At 38.5% G+C, this 22,863-nt stretch overlaps 1 protein-coding gene across 1 annotated transcript in view; it reads right to left on the reverse strand.

Moving 5' to 3' along the window:
- RIT2 (Ras like without CAAX 2) overlaps positions 1-22,863 on the reverse strand; it is a 178,754-nt gene that overhangs the window by 82,408 nt on the left and 73,483 nt on the right. Inside the window, exon 4 of the mRNA XM_037373951.1 lies at positions 4,380-4,571. Coding sequence (XP_037229848.1) covers positions 4,380-4,571 — 192 coding nt within the window. The remainder of the gene's footprint in view (positions 1-4,379; positions 4,572-22,863) is intronic.

Here is a 22,863-nt window from a genome sequence, read left to right on the forward strand (position 1 = left end):
TTTGTGCTTGAAGCCAAGACAGCTCACGGGTGGAAGGGTAAACAATTGCATAAGTCTTTTCAGGATGAAGACAGTTCTGGCAAAGCTAACAGCTTTGATGACAGGCTTCCCAGAGAGGCCAAGAGCTGAACCAAGCGTGAGCTGCCTTCTTAACCTCGGACTCAATGGGCATCAACGTGTTATCCATGGACTCGACTGTGCCCACAACTTATTCCTCTGGGGTCAAACACAAATGTACAGAAAAAGCTGCTCCATGAAGGTTCTGCAATTTCTACATAGGTAGAATTTCCAGAAGGGTTCTCACATCCACATTAAAAGTTTGAAAAAGATACTAGCAAGTGTCTATTCTTTCCAGCTCAGAACTACAACACATTCTGCAAAGGAGCTTATTTAGTTAGTTCCCCTCTGAGCTGCTGAATGTAATATATTGCAATGATCAGTAGGAAAAGTCTTCTGGATATTTCTTTCTTTCAAACAACCTTTCAGCAGTGCCATGTGTCTTTATTATAAAATATTTTAATTAAAAGCTGCAATTTAACATTAGCATGGCATGAGCTCAAATAGGATCAGTTGTTTATTGTATTTTTAAAAGATGAATACATTTTAATTAGATATTTATCTATTATACAGATTTAAAATTTCAGTAAGAACCCGATGTTCGTCTGCCCTAAAGTGATAAAGCTTACCTGAAGTAAAAGGATCTATGGTACTTCATATCGGGTGATTCTAAGTGTTTCCGAAACTCTAGTGACATTAAAAGACATACAGCCTATCTTTATTAATCTAATGACTTTAATGCTAGAAAACACTGAAATTAAAATGGTATCTAATCAAGCAGTTAGTGTTCTATTTTTTACATCAAATAGCTATGGGATAAGTTACTTCTAATACTTAAATACTGCTTAAAGCAATGGCTGAATACAAAGAATGGAGGCAGAATGACTTAACCATTCATGCCCATTTGCTCTCCCAGTGAATCTCTAAACACAAAACAGGACAAGTTCAGAAAGGACTGGACACAGCTGCAGTACAAATGGGTGGAAAGGAATGGAGGATGGAGGGAGCCTTGCCACCAGATTGGATATGAACACCAAGATAAGGAGTTATTTTTTTTTTTTCCTACAGTTTTTACACACTTGTTCCCCTACATTGTTTCAGAGAAAATGGGAAATGTTTATTCTTTATGTTGATGAATGTAATTAAAACCTGTTTTAAGAAAAAATACAGACAATCACATTTCTTAAGAGGTTAAAAATTACAGGCATACTTTAAAGACAACTATAATTTCCCTGAAGCTATCAGAAAATAAAAACATTATTTTAAAATAATAAATGTGTTGGTTTTGTTTTTCAGTAGTGTTTCTCCTAACAGAAAAAATTAATTGCAGATTAGTTTCATTCTTGTCATGCTGTTGATGGATTTGAGGCAAGTGACACACATCATTAAATGTATTGTGTAGGGGATCACATTTCAAACAAGAGCTTTATCTGACCGAGCTACTACAGCCTGTCTGATTGTTGCAGAATTGTCATTAAATGGAAATGATGCCTAGGAATGCTGAACTTAATGTTATGTTTCCAAATATCATGAATAACATTACAGTAGCTTTAATGAATTTCATAGGAGAAAAATGTCATTGAAAAAAAGCAACAGTATTAGCCCTTGGTGCCCTGGTTAAATTACAGTCTGGCTAATTGCATACTGACACTTACTATTTCTCAGCTGTTTGAATTTGATATGTGACAAAGTATATTGTCCATGGATATGTTAGTGCTGTACAGGGTCAGCTCACGGCTGGCTGTCACCCCAGAGTTAGCTGGTTACCGCTCTTGACCATCCAAGCCATAACTACATACATGACCTTGAAAAGCTTCCTTTCAATCTACCTTCCCACAGTTCATCAGGTTACTTAGATGTTGCTTAAGCTAACATGTAAGCATAGATATAACTTGTTTCAGTGTTTGTTAAACATATAGCACAACCTCACGTCCCAGTTCTGAAACAATTAGCTGCTGAAATGCATTAAACATTTGCTTAAAGCTGGCCATGGAGATGACCTCCCCCACCCTAGTATTTTCATTTAGGTCAGAGGCACTCTGAGCAATATCTTATAATCACCTCCATTTAACCGTGCATTGCTTTGAATAGAGGAGCCATAGCTGAGAACGTGACCCGAACTACGGATGGTATTTAAGTGAAGATATGCCCCAGGAGCACAACTAATCCATCTCAGCACCAAATTATCATGGAGACAAGGGGCCTGGAGTAGAGCTAGCCCAAAGTTAAAAATCAATTCCTGAATTGGGACTTCAGAATAAACTTTTGTTCTACAGCTCTGCTCCTGTTGATCCACACTACGTGCTTCTGTAGACATAGTCATATTCAAGTGCTTCATTCAAAGCAGCAGATCTGCACTGTGTCATCTTATTAGTCTGATGTAAGGGTGCCCCATGGCCCAGTGTATGGATTGCAGAATATTTGAGAAAACTATTCTGACATTGCTGTACTTTACAGTTGTAAAGGGCTTATGGAGGAAAAGATTCTGAAGACCAAAATCCTGGCTCATTGAAAGCTTTTAAAAAAATATAGGACCATGATTTGGAATTGCCTTGAGACACGTTCAGGCAGGGTCTTCAGTGACAACCCTGAACAGTAGCTTTTTGTGTGTCTGTCACATCTCAAAGACACAATTTCTAATATCATACCCAAGAGCCTCCCCATGTCCCTTAATCTTGAGTGCTGTTTGTGATATCCAATTTGAGCATTCACTCACACTAGTTTTCCTGTTTGGGAGAACTGACAATACCATCAAGGACCATGTAAAACATTTTAATCAAGCATAAATTATTATATGCATTGACGATGATTAAAATGTAAAAGCCCAACAGCACCAAATATCACTGGAAGAGCGTCTTCATATCCCTTAGTCAACAGAGTATTCCTGAAATCTCATCTATAGGTAACTCTAGGTAATCTATCATATCCCATTTCTGATGGGTTCAGGTGTAATGTCCTGTTTTCTCAGCACAACAACTGAATCCACCTCCCTCCCCATCTGTATATAAGTAGCCCAGAAGCTGCACAGATTGCATTGCACTTTGCATATGGCACTGTTGTTTGAAGCCTCAAGCTGCGTATTAAACTGCAGCTGGATTGTCACCATTAAGGCTCTGTCACAGTCTGATTTAGGGAGAAAATCGATGATCTGGAAACAGACATGAAGTTTTAAATGTACATCATCAGATCTTCAGGACTAATTCAGGCTTAACAGTGCCTGGGATTTTCTTTAGGTAGATGAAAGAAGACAAAGAAATGGGGAGAAGAGTGACAGGATAAGTGGAAAAGAGTAGACAGGATCATGTGAGCACAGATGCTAATGAACTGAAAAACACCATTTTATTTAACCATTACATATGTCTGCACAGAAGCCAGTCATTTGAAAGCAATCGTAGTGTGTATAAAGAGCCTTTTAAGACTTCCATATAGGAAAACCTTCCCAGCCTCACGCCCCCCCCACCCCCCCACCCCCCCGCCTTTTTCAAAGTTTCTGCTTAAGAATAAAGATATTAAGATATTTTCTGTTCAGTACTGTGTCACAGCCAAGCCATTTCTAAGATGGTCTGTCTGTAACTCACTCCCTTGCACAAACACACACATCAACAGAAACAGCCATGGGGAAGTGGAGAGGAAGCGAAAGGAAAAGGGAGCAAAGATTGCTACAGACTTTGGGAACACCACAGTCAGTGCCCCTACAGTCAATGAAATCTACTGCTTTATGGGTGGTGGTGGCTAAAAGCTTCTATATCAATCAAAGTGAACTCAAGTCTTGCATGTTCCCATCTTACCTGAACACTAATAACACAGCCACTGGTTTTTCAGGCAAAGATAATGCCATATGTATTTCTTTATTTTAACTAGATTTTTTTTCACTATGAGTTAGAGAAATGTTTAATTAAATCTAGTACATTTATAAAAAAGAAAAATAATTTAAAAAAATCAGTATTTAATGGCTGGTAACTTCCAAAGAAAACAGGGGTTTTTTTGCCACAAAGATCCTAACTGCATCTTTTCCCATGTTGACCGTAAAGATAACCTTCAAAAAAAAAAAAAAAAAAAAAAAAAAAAAAAAAAAGTGGAATCCCTTTTCAAGTGAAAACAAAGAACATTTGGATGTGATCAGCCAAGCCTACTTTAAGATCCATAAGATATGAATGAAAAGTACTGCTAAGTCCTTAATTTATTACCAATCCTAGCATGTTGCTCTTTGATTAAACCACATCTTGTGCTTTAATTCTCTGTAGTACTCCACAACATATGCTACAGAAACCTCTGAGGTAGCTAAGGAAAATCCAGCCAAAACCAGCAGAGAAGTTGCTTACCTGTCTGAACTCTTCCAGATCTATTTTGTTTCCCACCAGCACCAAGGGGATGTCGTAGGTGTGCCGGACACGATAAATCAGTTCCTTAAACTCAGCAGCTTCTTGAAAGGATTGGCGGTCCGTGATGGAATAGCAGATAATGAAGCCTTCTCCGCCTCGCATGTATTGGTCCCTCATGGCTGTGAATTCTGCCTGTGGAATAGGGTAAGCATGCTCAGTAATTTCGCAAACAAAATTATCCATCTGTAAATAAAGAAGTTGCTGAAAACGTCTCCCATTCCCTGCATAATTTCACATTGCTTGTTTTATTGTCTTAAATACTGCTTGCTGAAACTTGTGCATCCTTCTGGGGTCATCATCCTGGATAATACATCACTAGGATTTCTCTTAGGATCTTCTTTTTCCTTTTCCCATCAAGGGAACTCTAAGAATACGAACTTATTACGCCAGTGCCTGCATACTGAAAATACTGTCTTAAGTAGTTCTAGAACCATCTGCAGCACTTTTGGTACACAAAGATGAATTGCAGCTAAATTAATACTAACAGGCATAAAAGAAGAGATATATTATTGTCTGTGGATCAGAGATAGGTAGAAATTCCTTATTACACACTCAATTCAAAAGCACAGGAATATCAAAAAGATGTTTATTGAATCCCATCAGCTTTGGAATAGTGCCTAGCAAAACAGGAATATAATCTGCAAAAAGTCCTGCTCTTTCCAATGCTCTCAGAGAAGTGAGGGGTTTCAGTTCAGTGTGGGATTATACCACTAAATGAAAACAAACAATTTTAAATACTGTGAGAACTGGCCCAATTTTCTTCTTCTGCATTTTCTCTATTTATGTATGTATTTATGTCACAGCAACACTTCTGGTGACCAGTATTGTTTTTCAGAAGTATTTAACAACTGCCACGTTATAAAAAAAATCAAGATATAGTTTTCAAAAACTAGTCTCAGGCACTGTGGCTGGAGAATATGTTTTAAAGCCATTTTCTTCTTAAGGTTTGTTTGCTCTTCTTGATCCCAGCCCAGAATAACCCAATACCATGGCAACAGTCGGTCAGGATCAGAATCCTCCTGACAGAATCAGTTCTCCAGAGATATTAAGATGCAGGAAGGTCTGATAAAGCAAGGAATACACATATCAACATTGGACCTTTTCTATGAGCAGCAGGATGCAATATCAAGTCCTGTATTTTTTACTCAGTTGAGACTTTAGGCTAGGATTTTTTAAACAGTTTATGTTTTATATGTATATATACATATATCTCCTCAGTTCTTGCTGAAAATTGAAGGGAAATTAGATTGCTTATGCTCTTTTAAAAGTCTCAGCCTTAAATCACTCTCAATCATCACTCATGTTGATTGATAATACTTCCTGTGAATAGACTTCCATGTTGACCATTATCATTTATTCATGATGTATCTTTACCCAAGGGCTTTCTTATATATCATTCAAAATATTTCACCTGCTACAGGAAAAAGTTCATAGACTAAGCTCCAAAATAGCAGACTAATAGGCAATTTAAGGGTAGGATTTTTCTTTGGTATTTACTCAGAATTTCAAAATCTCAAAACTATCACCACTGGCCTCCCAGAGAGTTTATTAACTACCAAGCTATAGCACAGAATGGATCAAGCCACATTCTATCCCATCCTCTTGAAACTGGATGTGTAAAGAGTAAGGCAATGGTGGGGAGAAACGCAGAAAATATCAAACAAAAAGGGTTCTCCACTCTGCTGGTTTGGGTGAAACAAAAAATGGAACTCTGTCTCTGTTCCCAGGTCCTCAGCTGCCACCTACATTAGAGAGCCACTGGGTTTATAAACTGTGCAATACCAGACTGGAGACCATACCCAAGGTCTCCAAGCTATGGGCAGGGGGTGTTACTTATTAAATACAGAGACATACTACCTCTCTCTTACTCACCCTTAGATCTCAGGCGTTCGTGCCAGAACAAGGGTCTCTCCGAAGTCCACCAACCTCCACCCCCCTGATGTTCTTCTCTTTGCATCAGTCACCTAGAACTGTTCTGCGACACAATAAGTAGGGTACTCTCCTTCACAGGAGGAGCTGAAAAAGGCCAGGATCCCTTCAGGCTGGACAGGCAATGAAAACCTTATGTGGAGATACACTTGTGGGTTAAGGGTCCTGAATTTAGCTGCCTGTAGCTGCAGGCCACTATCTCAGACTCCCTTATAGATAATGGTAAGCTAGTCAATGCAATTAATGGACTGCAGATGGCTTCTGCTGATGAGAAGTAGTTATCACTTTAGTTATCTAGTATCTATTCCTTTATCTGTTTTAAAGTATGCTGACTATTTATACAGCTGAATGGAGCGATTACCTCCTGTTTAGACATGTTTGAGTATGGAACCTAAATTCCAGCCCAGATGACCTGTCTTCCTGGGTTAGGGATTTCATGAGTCAGCTGCTGTAACACTGTACAATAATTCTGCACAGCCTTTTACAAGAAAGAGTTCTTAAGCGAGATGATCCACTTCTAGGAAGTGCTCAGAGCTTTGCACACTCCTTTATAGATGGCAAACTAAGAAGGAATTGGGTCACATATCCCTGTTTAAGTCACAGTAAGTGACTTTCTGCAGCAGAAGGACTCCCCAGATCACTTCACAGGAACGCTTAATGGCTTTCCTTGACTGCCAGGAGACTCTGGGTTCCTAATTTTACACACGGAATCAGTCCAAAGGGACAAAGTGTTCAGCTTTTAGGCACTGCCATTCCTGCGTCAGTCATTTACCTACGCTTTCTGGTTCATGCCTGGGCATAGTTATGACTTTAAGGATATGAAATTAATCTACTTCTGCAATTTTTTATTATGACATGTTATTGCTGCTGATGTATTAAACTAAGCAGCCAAAATATTTTTGTGTCATGTTTGCAGTGATCCATTTTCAGAGGCATTAATTACTCTATAGAAACGGAATTGGGTTTTCTTGGTTTTCTGTTGTTAACTCAGTTAGTCATTGCTGTTCTTACTTTTTGATGTTGAGTTTCACTTCTCAGCTTTTTCCTCTTGGCATGATTGCTCAGTACAGAGTCAAGGTCTGCAAGGTCAAACATAGATAACCCTTTTCTTGGATTTCAATAAAAAGTGGATTGTTTTTTTCTCTGTTCACCAAGAACCTCAACATAATACATACTAAGAAAAAATATAAAAAATACAATTTCCAATAAACATACTATAATGTTTGTAATCATGTATGCATAATATATATACAAGACAAAGGACTAAGATGGAAATAAATCTCTTTTTTCATTTCTTAGTTCAAGTCCGACTTGATTTCAGAGTTGACTTGTGTATCTACAGTAAGCAGAACCAAAATCCAAGTTCACCTGAGTTTTGTGAATGTTCAGAGGCAAATGGACATGAACCCAAAGGTTTTACAGATATTTCAGTGGTTTCATTTTTATATTTTGCCTCATTCTCTTATAAAATAAGCAACACTTTATCTGTGCAGCTGGCACACTAATATCTTCCTTAATTGTTTCCTGATGTAAAAATGGCTTTAAAAAAAAAATATTCAGGAATAGTACTAGATGCCATTTGCTACTTAATAAGGGGAAAATATGAAACATTCCCAAGTCGGTAACTGCTAAAGGGAAGAGACAGAAGGAAATCACACCTCCTCAAAGGGAAATCAATTCCAAGAATTAAAGTGAAGATTTGTCATGCTTATAGCACTTCGCAGCTTGACATCAGGCTCTAATACTCTCTTGTGTATTATGAGTAAGACGTAACTGAAAAGTGTGGTAAGAAATCTTGTGAAACAGAATCACCATTCTTCTTGAGAGAGATGTTATACTTGAGAACAAGCATCAAGTCCGGATAGAAACAAAATAAAACTTTTCTAAAAGTTGAAAGAAGGCAGCATAACCTTTTCCTTTTTCCATTATAATTGCACGCAAAAACCCCCTGATACTAGTCCTTATATGATTATATATGTCTACTTGTTGAAAGTTAGCAAGAAAATGTCTGAATAATTATTTTACTCCTAAATAGATGTCACATTTGCCTTTCATCAGTTATGAGGCATCTCACATGATTTTTCAGAGGACAGAATAGCCTCACAGTGACACAGAGCAGCTCTCTCAACACACTCAGATGCATCCCATCTTGTATCAAATTGCACACACCCAGCTTAATTAACTTGTCCTTTGTTGATGCCCTCTACTAAAGGTAGCATATCTCTTCCTCAAACTCTCCTGCGAGGCATGAAGACCTGGAAGGTGTAAGAGCCCGGATTGCCTGTAAAGGCTGGGAAAGCCTTAAGTATGTCAGTCTTTTCCGTGTTCCTCATTGTTAGTCCACTCACTCATTCCAGCAGCAGACCTGTTTTTTCTGGTGTTCATTTCGTTGCCAGTGTACCTGTAATAAACCCATCTCATTGCCTTTTACCTATATCAAAAGTTTCAACTCTAGCAACAAATAACTTCCATACTCATACTTGAGAGGCTTTACCTGTTTCCACATTTCTTCCTCCTGGATACGCTTGCTTTTTCTATTAGCTTTTAGGAGAACAACTTGGCAAAGAAGAAAATGCTTGTCCTTTGTTTTCTCCCTGTCACCTTGCTTTATCCTTTTTTATCCCACTTTTCATAAAAAGCAATTTTAAAATTATTATTAAAATTAATATTGTTTTCATAGAAATATAAATGGAACTTGTATGCTTTCTTTTTTTTTTTTTTTCATTAGAGTTTAGAATTCTTTCCAAATAAGATCAGTACCTTAATGTCTCCAGAAGACGAAGTGTAGGCATTGAGCAGCAAAGTCAGATAGCCTACACTTAGATACCTAGATCCTCATGAGGATTAATTTATGGGTTGCTATCTAACAGAGGGGTTTGGATCTAATGTTTAGCTCAGGACAACCCTACCTTGCTGACTGAAGGAATCTAGGAAGGTCTATCACAGAGTTCACTGAAACCAAGCCTAATATATGGTTTCCTAAGTATTTCCTGCTGAACAATGCCAGAGAAAAACCTCTGGGCTAGAAAAGGTGGGGTTTTTTTCCAACCTAGAACAGAAATTGTTAAAAAACAATCACTTCCACATCACCATTTTACATCAGCAGAACTCAAAACTGAAGCCAGTTCTCAGGGATGCCCACATTACGCATTGCTAATAGACAGCCTTTCTAAAAGGAGAAGAGAAAGCGGCAGGGGGGGAAGAGAAGAACTAATAAAATAAAAGGACACAGGCAATGAACAGGGGAGCATCATATCTGTCCCTTCTTTTTCATTGCCTTGTGATGTGTTTGAGGAGTAAATACAGCACAATGGTTAGATGTGCAGTCCTTCTCTGCACTCTTCAGAAGTGTAGAGCTTAGAAATTTAAAGATGCCGCACCTCAGAAACAAAGGTGTCATGTTTTTCAAACTACACACACCCCACACATTTTGATGTCTGTTCTGGTTTTTTTTTTTATGATCTTGGCTTGTATATCTGGAAGAGGTCAGAGTCTCCCCAGGGAGGCCAGCCTCACAGTTTGAGAAATGCCACTTTCTATATCTTCTTGTCTTATGTTCTGCTTGACTTTAGAACTGGGAATCTGCTAACAGATGTTCTTAATCAAAGCTGTCTCCCTGATTACCACAGGGGTCATTCTTATTATGACGGCTTTTTTCACATTTCTAGTGAACACTGGTGAAGGGGGTGGGGGGGTAGCTATGATCTTGGAAACAGGCAGTATATTGTTCATCTATGAAAATCAATAAACAAGGGTAACATGAACAAAAAGGACACATGAAACTCAGTGGGGATAAACCCCCCTATTTCGAATAGTGAGATAATCAAAAGTAAAGACTGTACAACATACAAGAAATAAAGGAAAATACATTGTTCACTTAAGAAAAAGAAATTTTGGTTACAAAATTTGGGAATTCCTTCTACCTCAGGAAAGTTTTTGCCAATACGGTCAAAGATTATTTTTTAGCAGCAAATGATTTTTTTTAAAGGCAAAATGCAATCCTCCCATATCCCTGTTAATAAATTGTCTCATGCACATAAACATCACAGTTAACTTCACTGGTATTACACTTCATTCACTGAACACTGCTTGTCATAAAGTGTGCTTTGCTTTTCGTTTGTCTCCTCAAATAGATTTACCTAAGAAAAGTACCCTGGTGAGTAGTGCTGTGATAATTATTTGGTTTTCACTTTTTTTTCTTTTTTGAGGGGGTGGGGTGGGACAAGGTATAGAAGCAAGTAGCCTTTAAAAGGTCAGCTGTAAAAGCAAGCAGCAAGAAACCTGCAGCAGTTACATTTCGAATGAGAAAGCTTCCAGATAGGAAGTTGGGTGGATTATACCTTATAACCACCATAACACCACTGCTAATCTAGATGCAAATGGTGGGACTTGTTTCATCTGGTTTCTGCCACTGAACAGGTAGTCACCTGTTCTACATTAGTCTTCAAGTTTCTCTCTGAATTCAGGACAGAGATATGATCACCTCAAGAGTAATTCAACCCATCTTCAGAGAAGTGTTTAAGACACAAGGGATGTCTCTCCTTAGTCATCGAAGTCACTCCTAGGTAGTGTAGCTCTCTCACTACCTCAAAGGAAGCTAAATACAAATCCTCTGAGGTCCACAATATAAGCCACAGCTCACTTGTTCTCCTCTTCATTTTAAACTTTTCATTTAGTTTCTGCAAGGCAGTTTTATTTCCCATGGAGTTCAAAAGGTCGAGAGGATGTAACATCTAGTGCCTAAAGCCAATAAAGAATTTTTCCATTCGCAACACTCAGCAGCGAGAAATGTTATCCCTCAGCATGGGCTAAGTTACTTAGGAGATAATAAACAGATACATCTTTTCAATCTCAGAAGTCACAGTTCCAAATCTCCTGCCTTTGCTCACAGGATTCCAGCATGCATCATCTGTAGGATCTCAGCAACAACAGAAAACAAGAAAACACTGAAAAATATCAGCATCACTCCACATTCTCTTCTTGCTTCCCTCTTATTTCCAGTCATCCTTTGCGAACAGCAACAACAAAAGGAGCTGTATACCAAAAGATACAGAAAAATTTGCAGCAGGTGGTACCCAGCCACCTGTGCCAGCCTAAACCATCTGCCACATCACTGGGAGGAAGGAAGAGAGCTGAAAAAACAGCTCAGTCACAGACCAAAGGAAATTCAAGGGCTCTGGCTTAAATACTGGAGGACAGGGATTGATTCTTCTCTGCATCGAGTCTCTACACTGTTCTGGCTGTAAACCAGACCCCTCTCTTACAACCCTTTTTGCCTGCTCTAGTTATGATCCAGGAACTGTTCAAAATGGGATTAGTATAAATGAGAATTAGCCCATAAGCCTGCAGTGGAAGTGGATTATTATTATAATCAGTCCCTTGATTAATGATCAGTCAGTGTCTCACGCCTTATAATTACAGGAAGGAATCCTTGCTTCTGTTATAAAACAGCAATATCCCTTTCTTTCCGTGAATTTGTACGAAGGACAAAATGCACATCACTGATGATGGGCACAGTATAAAGATAACATAAAAGATGCAGTCCATGTTCCTAGTAGACTAGTGCCTGTCTGAACTTAATCTGACAGCCTTCCAAGGCAATATTACAATCTCCACATTGTACAAAATCAGTAGGCTTTTTCTTAACTCTGGTAGTGTACAATTAAAAAAGCAGAGATACTGAAATTAATCCATAATGTAGAAGACAACCAGCAGCAAAATATGAAGGCTGTTGAAATCAGTGCCTATTCATCTGGCCACTCCCAGTTAAAGCTAATTTATTTACCTGGAAAGGGACATGGGCAGAAGGAGAATATTCATGACAGGTGATCTTTGGTGGAAGACACAGACATGATTTACACTTTTGTGATAATAGCAACATTACTTCTTAGCTGCTCACTTCCAGGGTTTTCTGGAGCTCAGTGTACAGTCTGGAAATGGAGGAGATAAGCTCACCACCTAGGTAGGCTGAATGACAGAGAGTAGCTCAAAACCTTGCCTATGGGCAAGAAGATGGTCCAAGCTGAGTGAGTCATCTGAATGGATCATTGGCAATTTGAGAAACACGACTAGACTCACACTGAACATGAAATGCAAGCAGAGTCTTACATCTCTAATTTACACTAAATTTTGGATGAAAACTTTTTTAAAAAAAAGGAAGTTTTCCCTTCCTACCCTTCCCCCACACTTACATTCCTCAGCATCAGCCTGCTCCCTCTAGAAACAAGTCTTCAACCCCAAACAGGAGCTGGTATTACACCAGACCTCAGGTCAGGATTCCTTCTGAAGACTAATGTATTTGCAGAGAAAGAGATGGATTCCTTCACATCTGTTAATACATCTTTAAGCTCTGACTACTGGAGAGACTTAATGAACCTTTAAAGTCCTAAATAGAAAGAAAGGATTAATCAAAAATAAATCCTTTCATTTCTTAATCTCAGTTACTAGATCTAGTTAATTCATGAGGACATTAGTCTCATCTTCATTCAGATGAGTCTGAGACTGTATTAGTATGTCCAAATTCTCTCCCTTTTGGAAAACCACCAGTTTGTGAGGTTAGTTTGGTTACTGACTTCCTTAAATCATTGTGGGACACAATCTGTTTTCATCATTTGTGAATTCATGACATTTTCTACCTGTGGGCTTAAAGACTGATGTTCACCTTCTCTTTTCAGCTCTGCTACCTCTTCTCATCGTATATGGTATTGCTCACAGTCACAGACTGTGCAGAATCAAATCTTATGAAAGGCAGCTGTAGATGTTCCTTCACACCCTGAACGCTGCTGGATCACTGTTGCACTGCCCCATTCGCTAACTGCAGAACACTTTATATGCACTTGCTATTCTGTATTCACATACTGTTCTGCATCATGGCTGGCTTATGAAGTGAGATTGAACCACATCAGCCTGGTAGAAAAAAATAAGGAAAGACAAATTAATAATTAAAAAAAGACAAGTGAGAACATCTTCCAATAAAATAACTCAGGAATTCCTAAAACAGAATCACATGGTGACTCTCCCCTCTCACTAAGGAACTACTAAATAACCTGCAGTAGTACTCAGACTCTCCCTCCAGGAGTAGCTTCTCTGCACTAATGTTCCCAATGTTCCCACTCCAATTGCCCTCCTGCCTTCAGGTGATAATATATTTGCCAGTTAGCCGCCACTGTGCTTTTGTTAACTTTATTAATCCTACTCTTCCAAAGATGGTTTGTCATAGGTAGTAATGAAAATACGCAGTCCATCACCTAGGAGATGATATCTACTTTTCATTCACCCCTAAATATGGATGAAATCACCATATCAGTTCTCCACAATGCCAGTAAAAATGCCTCAGTGCAACAATCCCTAACTCAGAGAACTATCTTTTTCTTTCATATTAATGCTAATGGTTTCTCTCTTAAACACCTTAGTAATTTTCTTCTAAATGCAGGCAGTGAAGCAATCTTCATTGTTAACTACCTCTAAAACCCCCAACTGCATTTGGTTTATCGCACACCATATAATACTTTCCCCCCCTCCTCATTGGTATGCAAGAAAGAATAAAGCCAGTTTTCACCTTTTATCACAAATGCATCATAAATGGTAAAGGGAAAGAATTAATAGCTCAGTAATTACATTTTAGTAAACAGCAGAGGGGGGGAAAAAAGACAACAACCCACTAGTGAAGAGGTAATGACTGCAGCTGCAAGCAAGGGCTCACCAGGGATTTAAACAAGCTCTTGTCAGCTTACACGGGCACCGTAGACTTGCCATCTTCCCCACTGAGGCTTGTGCAGCCTTGCAGAAGTGAAGCAAGAGGCTGTGGAGTCAGACACCTCATTGCTCTGATAAACGACTGCAAATGAGATTCTGGCTTGCATATATATTCTCTCGTGATGACTTCCATAACAAGTGTTCTTACCTTAAAATTCCACAACGCAGGCATTTCTTTCCCCTCCCCTGTGCCCTACTCATCACCAGAGGTGTAATATAAGCTAAGAATATGAAAAGGGCGGGGGGGGGGGGGGGGGGGGGAGGGGAGGGAGGGAAGAAGCAAAGTATCTGCTGAGTGGCTATTTTAGACTTTTGTAGCATTTAATCAATTGTGCACTCACTTCTGCCACTGAAATTTAGCTCACCGTTTGTCTAAGGGATGTGCTCCCTGCGGACTACACAAACCATCACTAATACAAATGCAAACCAGCTGTTACAGCTGTGCTTATTTTGTATTGCTTGCAATATTAAAACCTGGTAGGATTCTGTGGCACAGATGGGCTAAGTTGTCATGCCCCTGTGACTGGCAGCACGAAGGAGATCCCACTGTTCTTTTTTCTTCACATTTGCACAAATGTTTTCTGTTGCAAGACAGGTGGCTAAGGTAGCATTAAGGGCACAGCGATAAGCACTGGATTGGTATCTATATATACAGTCCTGTATATATACATCTATATATACAGTCCTACAAGGCTGTTCTCAGTGACCTTCTGGGGGCTTGTGGGAACACAGCCTTAGCTGAAACAGCAGGGATGTGTGACGCTGCCACTGTGAGCAGTTCACAGAATGTCTCTAAGGTAACTTTGTATGATGTGAACATCAGATGTTCAGTAAGACCAAATCTTTTCTAATAATTCAAATAAATGTCTAACTTTTTAAGGAGTTGAATATTGCTTCATACATTGAACATAGACTGAAGATTGCATCCAGAGCCATTTGCTACATTATCCAGCCTTTAAAGTAAATCAGAAATAATTTAACTGAAGCTAATTCACTTCTGGTGGGGAGAATGACACCCATTTTCAGATCCATAGCCTCTGTGCCTGCCTATAAAACAGGAAAACAGTTATTATTTCATTAGAAAAAAAACCCCAACTTTAAGGACAAAGGGAGAGCTCCAAAACTGTAAGTTATGAAGTATCTAGCTTAGAGCAATAGATCCTGAAAATGCTGAGTAGCTTCTGACATACCCCAAGACTGTCCAGCACAAGGACACAACTCATCTGCAATTCAGAAGTTCAGTGGAATCTGACTTCTTCAGCTTGCTTCATGGTGTGAAGTAAGAGAAGATCTGATTTCCTACACAGGTACAACTATGCAGCTACTTGCTAAGCTTTTGGGGTTTGTCTTTTTGAAAGAAAAGTCTGTGCCCTGGCTTGGTTTGCTTCACATCATCCCGCTGCTCTGATAATGACATGGAACTCCCATGGCAACAATTCATTCTCCTCAGCCATTAGGACAAAATAAAAGCAGGCACAAAAATCTATGCAATCTATGCAAGATTTCTCCTGTGGAATTAAGAAAAAAACATATCTGAAATACATTCAGTTTAAAAAAAGAAAACAGAAAATGTTCCATATTTTACCTAATTATTTTCTTCAATTTTTGCTTTGTTCTTAATTTCCTCCTTTTAATATCTGGATAGATGCAATAACATTCCTCAGATTACAAAGGAGAGGTGACAAGCAATGGAGTTCAAAATTTACTGAGGTTTACTTTTTATGTTCTTTGTTGGTTTTGTAGGCTTTTGGAGTTTGCTTTTTTTGTGGGGGTTGATGCCACTTCCAGGTTCTGGGGCAAAGTTATTGTAACTTCAGCTATGAAAGATGTCTTTCATTTTTAGTTTTTTTCACCTCCTACTAGTGTGAAATGGAAATAACATCTTTAGAAAGCCTATTCCAGCCAAATATTTCATTCAGTTCAAAGGTTTGGGTAATTTAGATAAAACTCTGTAACTTTTTGCTTTCTTGTTTTTTCCTATTGTTTGGTGTCTCTAGTCTGGAGACACCACCGTTCAATGCATTGGTAGAGTATCCAGCAGTTACAGAATAGAAGAAAGGAGAAATAAGTTTTGAAAATTATGGTTCTTTGGGACAACCCACTTTTCCTGAGAAGCATGAACACCCCACTCAGCAAAAGACCTTTGTCTTGGTCATTTGTTATTGTCAAGTCAAATGGCAGCAGGAGGTCGCTGTTACACGTGCTATTTTTCTCAGCATGCAAGCCAAGTTTTTAGTCCTGGAAATACCTTTCTGATACGAATTTTGTGACAATTGATACAGGTAGAAAACAATTTTCTGTCCACTGGAGTCCCAGCTCTGTGTACGGCTGCTTGGTAACAAGTATCTTTTGATAGATGAACCTCTGTGGAATGGAATTCCTACTGAGATTATCTAGGACGGTTGCTTATATATATATATAGAAATCAGGACACACTTAGAGCATGTCTAATGTCTGCTGGAAGTAACTCCAGAGGGCTTCAGTGCCATCCAATAGTGGAAAGAAGTATACAATATAGTATATAATGTTAGAAGAAAAGACAAATTTATATAACCACAGTCTTGTGGAGGATCTGGACAAAGTTTAATCATATGGGATGTTTTTATATAGATGTTTTCCATACAATGTACATCAGAACACAAGCTCCCACCTCGCCAAAGAAATACTACAAGGAAAGACCTGGAAAGAAGAAAAAGGGGGGTTTCTACTTTAATCAGAATATGTAATGAAGTCTCTTTTTTTTCCCCCTTTTAAAGGTTCTTATTTAAAAAGTCATAAATCATTCAGCAGTATCACTGTATATCTATTTTTGGAAGTTATTAGTTAAAGAAAGAAAAAGAGCAGCAGGAGAGAAAGCATTTCAAAAGAAAAAAAAAAAAATGGAGAAAGAACAGCCAACACTGGAAAATATTCCTTCACCTGTAATATGGAACCACTCACACTGACTTTACTGACGCGGAACGGTGACAAGGGGCAGGAGATCAGCATTGCTAGACTCAACAAACCCTGATGTTCACCCTAAATGCCTGCTCCCTGCAACAGCTTATTGCACCGGTTCATCAGAATGCAGACCTAGAAATACAAACTGATTCATCCTTTATTGCCCCATGATCCACTCATTGACAAGGACCAGAAAGGAATTTAGGAATCTGAGTTGCCAGTTGCCTGGTCTTGTTAAAATAGTGTATCTTTTTTTGACAGCATAAGCTTAGACCTTTTCCCACTGAAGCCAAAGAATATTTTGCCCATAATTTGAAAGAAATTGGAGTCAGGTCTGCAATCTCATCTACGATTTACTGGAACTGTTTTTTCATTAATATGTGCCAGATAATTTTTTCTTCAAAATTTGTCTATTCCCAAATAAAATGACTTGGTCATGGCAGAGATGTTACTTCTTCCTAGAAAGTACCGAACAGCTTGCCTTGAGAATCCACCAAATTTTCAGTGCTATGGTTTGACTTTCTAAGTATGTCATCATCAGCCTGTGAAACAAGAACACATAAAGAAAATAAAATTAATGTTCTTCACCTAATACAGTGTTAATGGTTGCTACTTAGTTCACTACCACTATGCTTTAAAAATAAAATGGCTTTCATTTACTCACTACAACACCTAGCAGAAAGTGCACTAAAATTATTTTCCCCTTAAAAGTGCTGTAAAGGGCCATTAAAATATAATTACCACCGAAAAGGCATTTTACATTTCCTTGAGATAAGCTGCACTAGTGTAGTCTGAGATTTGACTTCCATTGATTCAGGATTAGAGCAGCATGTTTAGATAATAAGCAGAAGGATCTCAGGTAACAGCCTGAGTGAGTCATCGGACTATAGTGTTGAGGCTGAGCAAGAGTGTTTATCTGAAGGGCTCTTGGGACTAATATGGTCCCTCTTCAAAGCTTGAAGCAGGGGGCGAAAATCATAGTCCTGGAGGCTGGCAGGATAAACATGTCCTGTGATTTGCTAGCAATTTGAGAGATGGATTTCACTACAGAGCGCACTGTTGTTGTCAGGTTGAAAAGTGTCTGCCTGGAAATGAATTCATGTGCACACCACTCCAGACAAAGGAAAATCTCCCTGAAATGGCATGCCATCACATTTTAAGACCAATTTTTCAAGACTCTGGCTCACACCTGGGAAATATACTGGTGCACTAAGTTTATCATAAAAAGCTCATGTTTTAACAAGCAAAAATTTGTGCAATAATCTTGAAATGTACTGTCTCGCTGACAGGTACAGAAATCCATTTTCCTGCATACTTACCTACTTCATGTCTGAGAACAATTTTGCCTTTTCTACATCGGGTCATCTCAGATTGTTTTTTGGTGAAGAGAACCCTGATGCTCTTTTAAAGTTTGGTAAAAGGTCTAAACAGGGGGGTTGGGTAACGTGTCGTCAGGAGAAAAGATGTGTAAGACTGAAAGCACCTGTGTCAGTCAACAGTTTATAAATACAGCAGGAGAGGGAACCGCTGGGTCTGCTCCACGAGGAGGGATTCAAACTGGGCTCCAGAAGCAGCAACATATTTTTAAGTGAGACGAGAGAGGGGGAAAGCTTAAATGAGTGAACAGAAGGTTTCTGTAACTCTGTGTGGAGGCTTTTTGTGCATGGCTAGCAGCCGGGGGTTGTCACTTTCTGAGAATAATTGTGAAGGGAACTGAATGCAGCCTTGAGGTCTGAGTGTCATTTCATGTACACCACAACTTTCCTGGAAAGCAAAGAGTTTACACTAGTTTAAATCAACTATAGGTAAAAGCAGATAGGGTTTATGACACATTGGATAAGAAAAGGGGCATCCTATATATACTTCCCCCTGCCACAACACCTCTCCCAACCTTAAGGGAGAGAGAGAGGCTCATGGGTGAATTTCAAGGGAAAGTTACTCAAAAAATGTCCCATCAACATTGTTGAACAAGGAAGGTCAAGCTTTACAGGTAATATTTTCACATGAAGGTTTTATTCTTTATTCCACATGCTAAATCGTAGCTAGCCTAGAGGGTTAAAAACTAACTACACAAAATTCCTCCTGAATCTCAATCTCACATTGTCTCTCTGTTTCTGTCTGCTTTTTGGTTTTGCTTTAATTGAAATGTAGACACAAAAAGAAAATTTTAGGTTTAAGAAGAGAACTTCTGGTTAAGCAAAGCCAAAGACATCATTGATAGTGTCTTCTATTAGCAAATGTGAGGCTAAGGATAAACATCTTTTAGATTCAGTTGTGTCGTTGAAAAAGAAAACAAAATCAATTTTTTGTTCATTTCCTTCTTGCTGCACGTCATGTTTTCAAGCCTTATGGTACAAACTGTTTATGACAATTGGGCTACAAGCAGCTCTATTACCAATACCTACTCTTGAAAATCTCCAAGGTAAATGTAACCTTATTCTGTCTGAAGTTGATTGTGGTGAGCACAGACAGGCTACCCTGCTGGCAGGGGTAGCAGGTGGTGAAAAGCAGGGGTAGTGAGTTCAGTGAAGTGTAACTACTTACATTAGCCCTACATACATTAAGAACATGCCTCCTGTTGCATCTGCAGTGGAAAAACAATATTGGCGGAGCACTAGAGGACAAATGATGATGTAGAAAATATCTATCCAGAGTCCATGGAACATCAGGCTGCTTCCTGAGAGGAGCGATCTGTTGTATTTAATAGTGTCTATGTATGCATATGAGAAGAGAAAGATCAATAACTAGATGAGAAACACCAAGGGTTTATTCATGTTTCTGTTTTTCACTTTGAATGTTTTTTAACTTCAGAAAGTTGAGAATCAGAATATTTCTGAAGCTCCACTTACATTTTGGTGCTCCAAACTGTATCTATTAGTTAAAATAGCAAAGATTTTTACCCATTCGTGTGTGAAATCAGATGTGGATTTTTAACCCTGGAATTGACAATGAAAAAAATAGATTAATTACTAGCAAATCACAATATGTAGTCAGTGTTGAAGTGTTCAATTAGTGCATAGGTACAGCAAGGAAAGGAGAAGCATATTTGGTGGCACATATTCTCAAGAACAGCAACAAAATACATTAACTTTGGTCAGTTTTTCTACTGACTTCCTGTGTTTCCCAAATAGGGAAGAATTACAATTTTAGCTCCTGGAACTTCTGAAGTGATTAAAGTCATTATTCAAAGTTGACTTTGAAGTATTTATGACTGCAAGGACTTCCACTACATGATTTAGAAGCTGTAACACCATCTCTGCTTTAACATGAAACCTGGCAAGGTACCATCAGAGCGCACCGTCACGAGCGTAACTGGGCACTTTCAGTATTCACCCTGAGTCATCAAAGCTCCAGCAAGATTTCAGTTTGAACTTCAGTGAGAGCACCATTAAACCCTCTGTGAGGAAAGAGGCTATTTTAGCTTTTGACTTCAATGGGAGTTGGATTAGGTATTGATTTATTTGGGAGCTGTGTAGGTAAGAGAGGCAGCAAATTCAAAGACATCTGCAAAGACAATCAGCTAAATCCAGGATGCTTAGAATGGACTTATGAAAAATAGGGGTGTAGGGAGAGCTTCCTAGCACAGATACATGGAGACATGTTTCAGTGATGAGAGTCTGCACTGGAAAAACAGGGAAATTTAAAGCAGAGATTTTCTCATATCAACTCAAACTCGACCCTGAGGTGGAATAGCTACACCCAGGCTGTCTGGTGTCCTAGGCTGATGGTCTGCAGTGTGGTGCTGCTGCCACCGGTCTCTGCTTGCTCCAAAATCTCTGGTCATTACATGCCATATTATGGATGTTTTGGTCCCTTCTTGAAATAAAACTTTATAGTCTCCAACCTTTCTCTACTATTGAAATTAAAAAGAAAAAAATATGTAAAAATTGTACAGTTTTGTGGAGAATTTTTCCTAAAAAGTGAACATAAGTGACAAAAGATGAGCTTTGTTTAAATTGGAAAGCATAATATTTTCAGCTACTTAAAAGTTCAATGCATAGGAATATTTTTATCTTTTTTCCTGAATCTAAAACGACCTTTCAAAAGGATTGAAATTGCCACTTTTTTTTTTAATTTAAAAAAATAATTTCAAACATTAAAAAAAATACTTTTTCTAATTAAGAAAAAATTCAAAATAGAGTTTTTAATTTTGGTGGGTGCGAGGAGAAAAATTTTATCAATATCTGAGTATTTTTTTTCTCAACACAACAAACATTTATTTTTCTAGTAACAAAAACAAATGAGAAAAAAAAATCAAAGTAAAATAAATTATTCCTCTTGGTTTTACAGCGTATTACAAGAAATCCTGTACAGCATTTTGCTCCTCTTTCCCCTAGTAAAAAGCTGCACACATAAACTCTGAATCACCATTTCTCTTCAGCTCTGGGAAAGAAAGTATTTCACTTTTTAGCATTTTAACTCTACAAAACAAGACTAAAGTGAATTTAGGAGTAGAATGAAGTAGATGTAGACAGTGAACTATATGAAAGGATAACACAGGAGGTCCCTAACCCATAAAGCCTTACAAGGCTAAGCAAACAGCTAGAGGTGTAATTCCCCTGGTGATTTTGCACTAATGACCACATAGGGCTGAAGTTACTTGCCTCAGTGGGCAAAGATGATGTTTCTTCCCCTTCTCAAACACAAGCACAGATATGTTCAGACATTACCAAATAACAGCTATGATGTTCCTTCTTTCCCCCAGCCAAATCACTGCTGAAGCTATGTGAGGACTATTATGCGCTGAACTCCTTTATGTTATTCTTCTGTTACAATAAAAAATTTTAGGTCACTTAAATTCACCACTTTGAATACGTGTCTTGAAATTCAGCTTAAATTTTCTGGGGAATCAAACACTTTTATAGGAGACGCAGCAGCAAGGCACTGGTTAACTGCTGAGACTGTGTAATTTTGGGTCAAGGAAGAATAATTCAGAGCACCCTTTGATTCCTGAAACTAGGTTGGGTTCACTTTGAAATTGGCCTATATTTCGTTCACATGTAAAACTCAGGCCACAATCCCCCTGAACTATGTTCTGCTTTCTGTACCTTGATGCCATTCTAATTCCTGGCAGCAAACTGTATTTCCCACCATTTGCAGTGCCCAGCAAAGGTGTGTTCAGACCTTTCAGAAGTTGAGATCAAGGTTTCCATGCCTATACTTCCTGAATCTTGTTTGTTGGAAGGATCTTCTGTCCTTGTTGATTAACTCATTCCCGTACAAGTTGCACACCCCCTATGGAAACTCATGAAACTATCAAAACCTTCAAACAGAACCTGACACGTACCTCAGGAAAAGATCAACCAGCTGCAATGCTTTCATTAAACAACAAAAATGTTCAGAGATGGAAAGGGGATGAACTGAGTCAAGTAGAAGAAATTCTTGCATTTAACTCCTTCCTTTGCCTTACTGTATGTGAAACAATTCTCTGACTGATGCTCACACATGCATATACATGTCAGACATACACTGTGTGCTACTTTTGACATGAAGATATGTTCCTTGTGGCTGAGCAGTTGATGTTTAAATATAACATAGTAAGGAAAAGACTGGTAATAAAACACTTGATCTACAAGTAGACCAGCAGATACCTGTAATATATAGAAAAACAGGAATGATAAACACATAAACCAAACCAACAACTGCATGTATTCATTCCACTATTGTGATAGATGTTTTTACATACAAGAGAAAAAGAAACAAACAGCTTTTTATCTTCTACTTGATTATATTTGTCTGTCTATTCTGGTCTGATTTCGAAGTTACAATATACTGCTGAAGCATTTCTTTAAACTTCTTT

Source organism: Falco rusticolus, chromosome Z (genome assembly GCF_015220075.1).
Source record: "Falco rusticolus isolate bFalRus1 chromosome Z, bFalRus1.pri, whole genome shotgun sequence".
Classification (NCBI taxonomy): domain Eukaryota; kingdom Metazoa; phylum Chordata; class Aves; order Falconiformes; family Falconidae; genus Falco; species Falco rusticolus.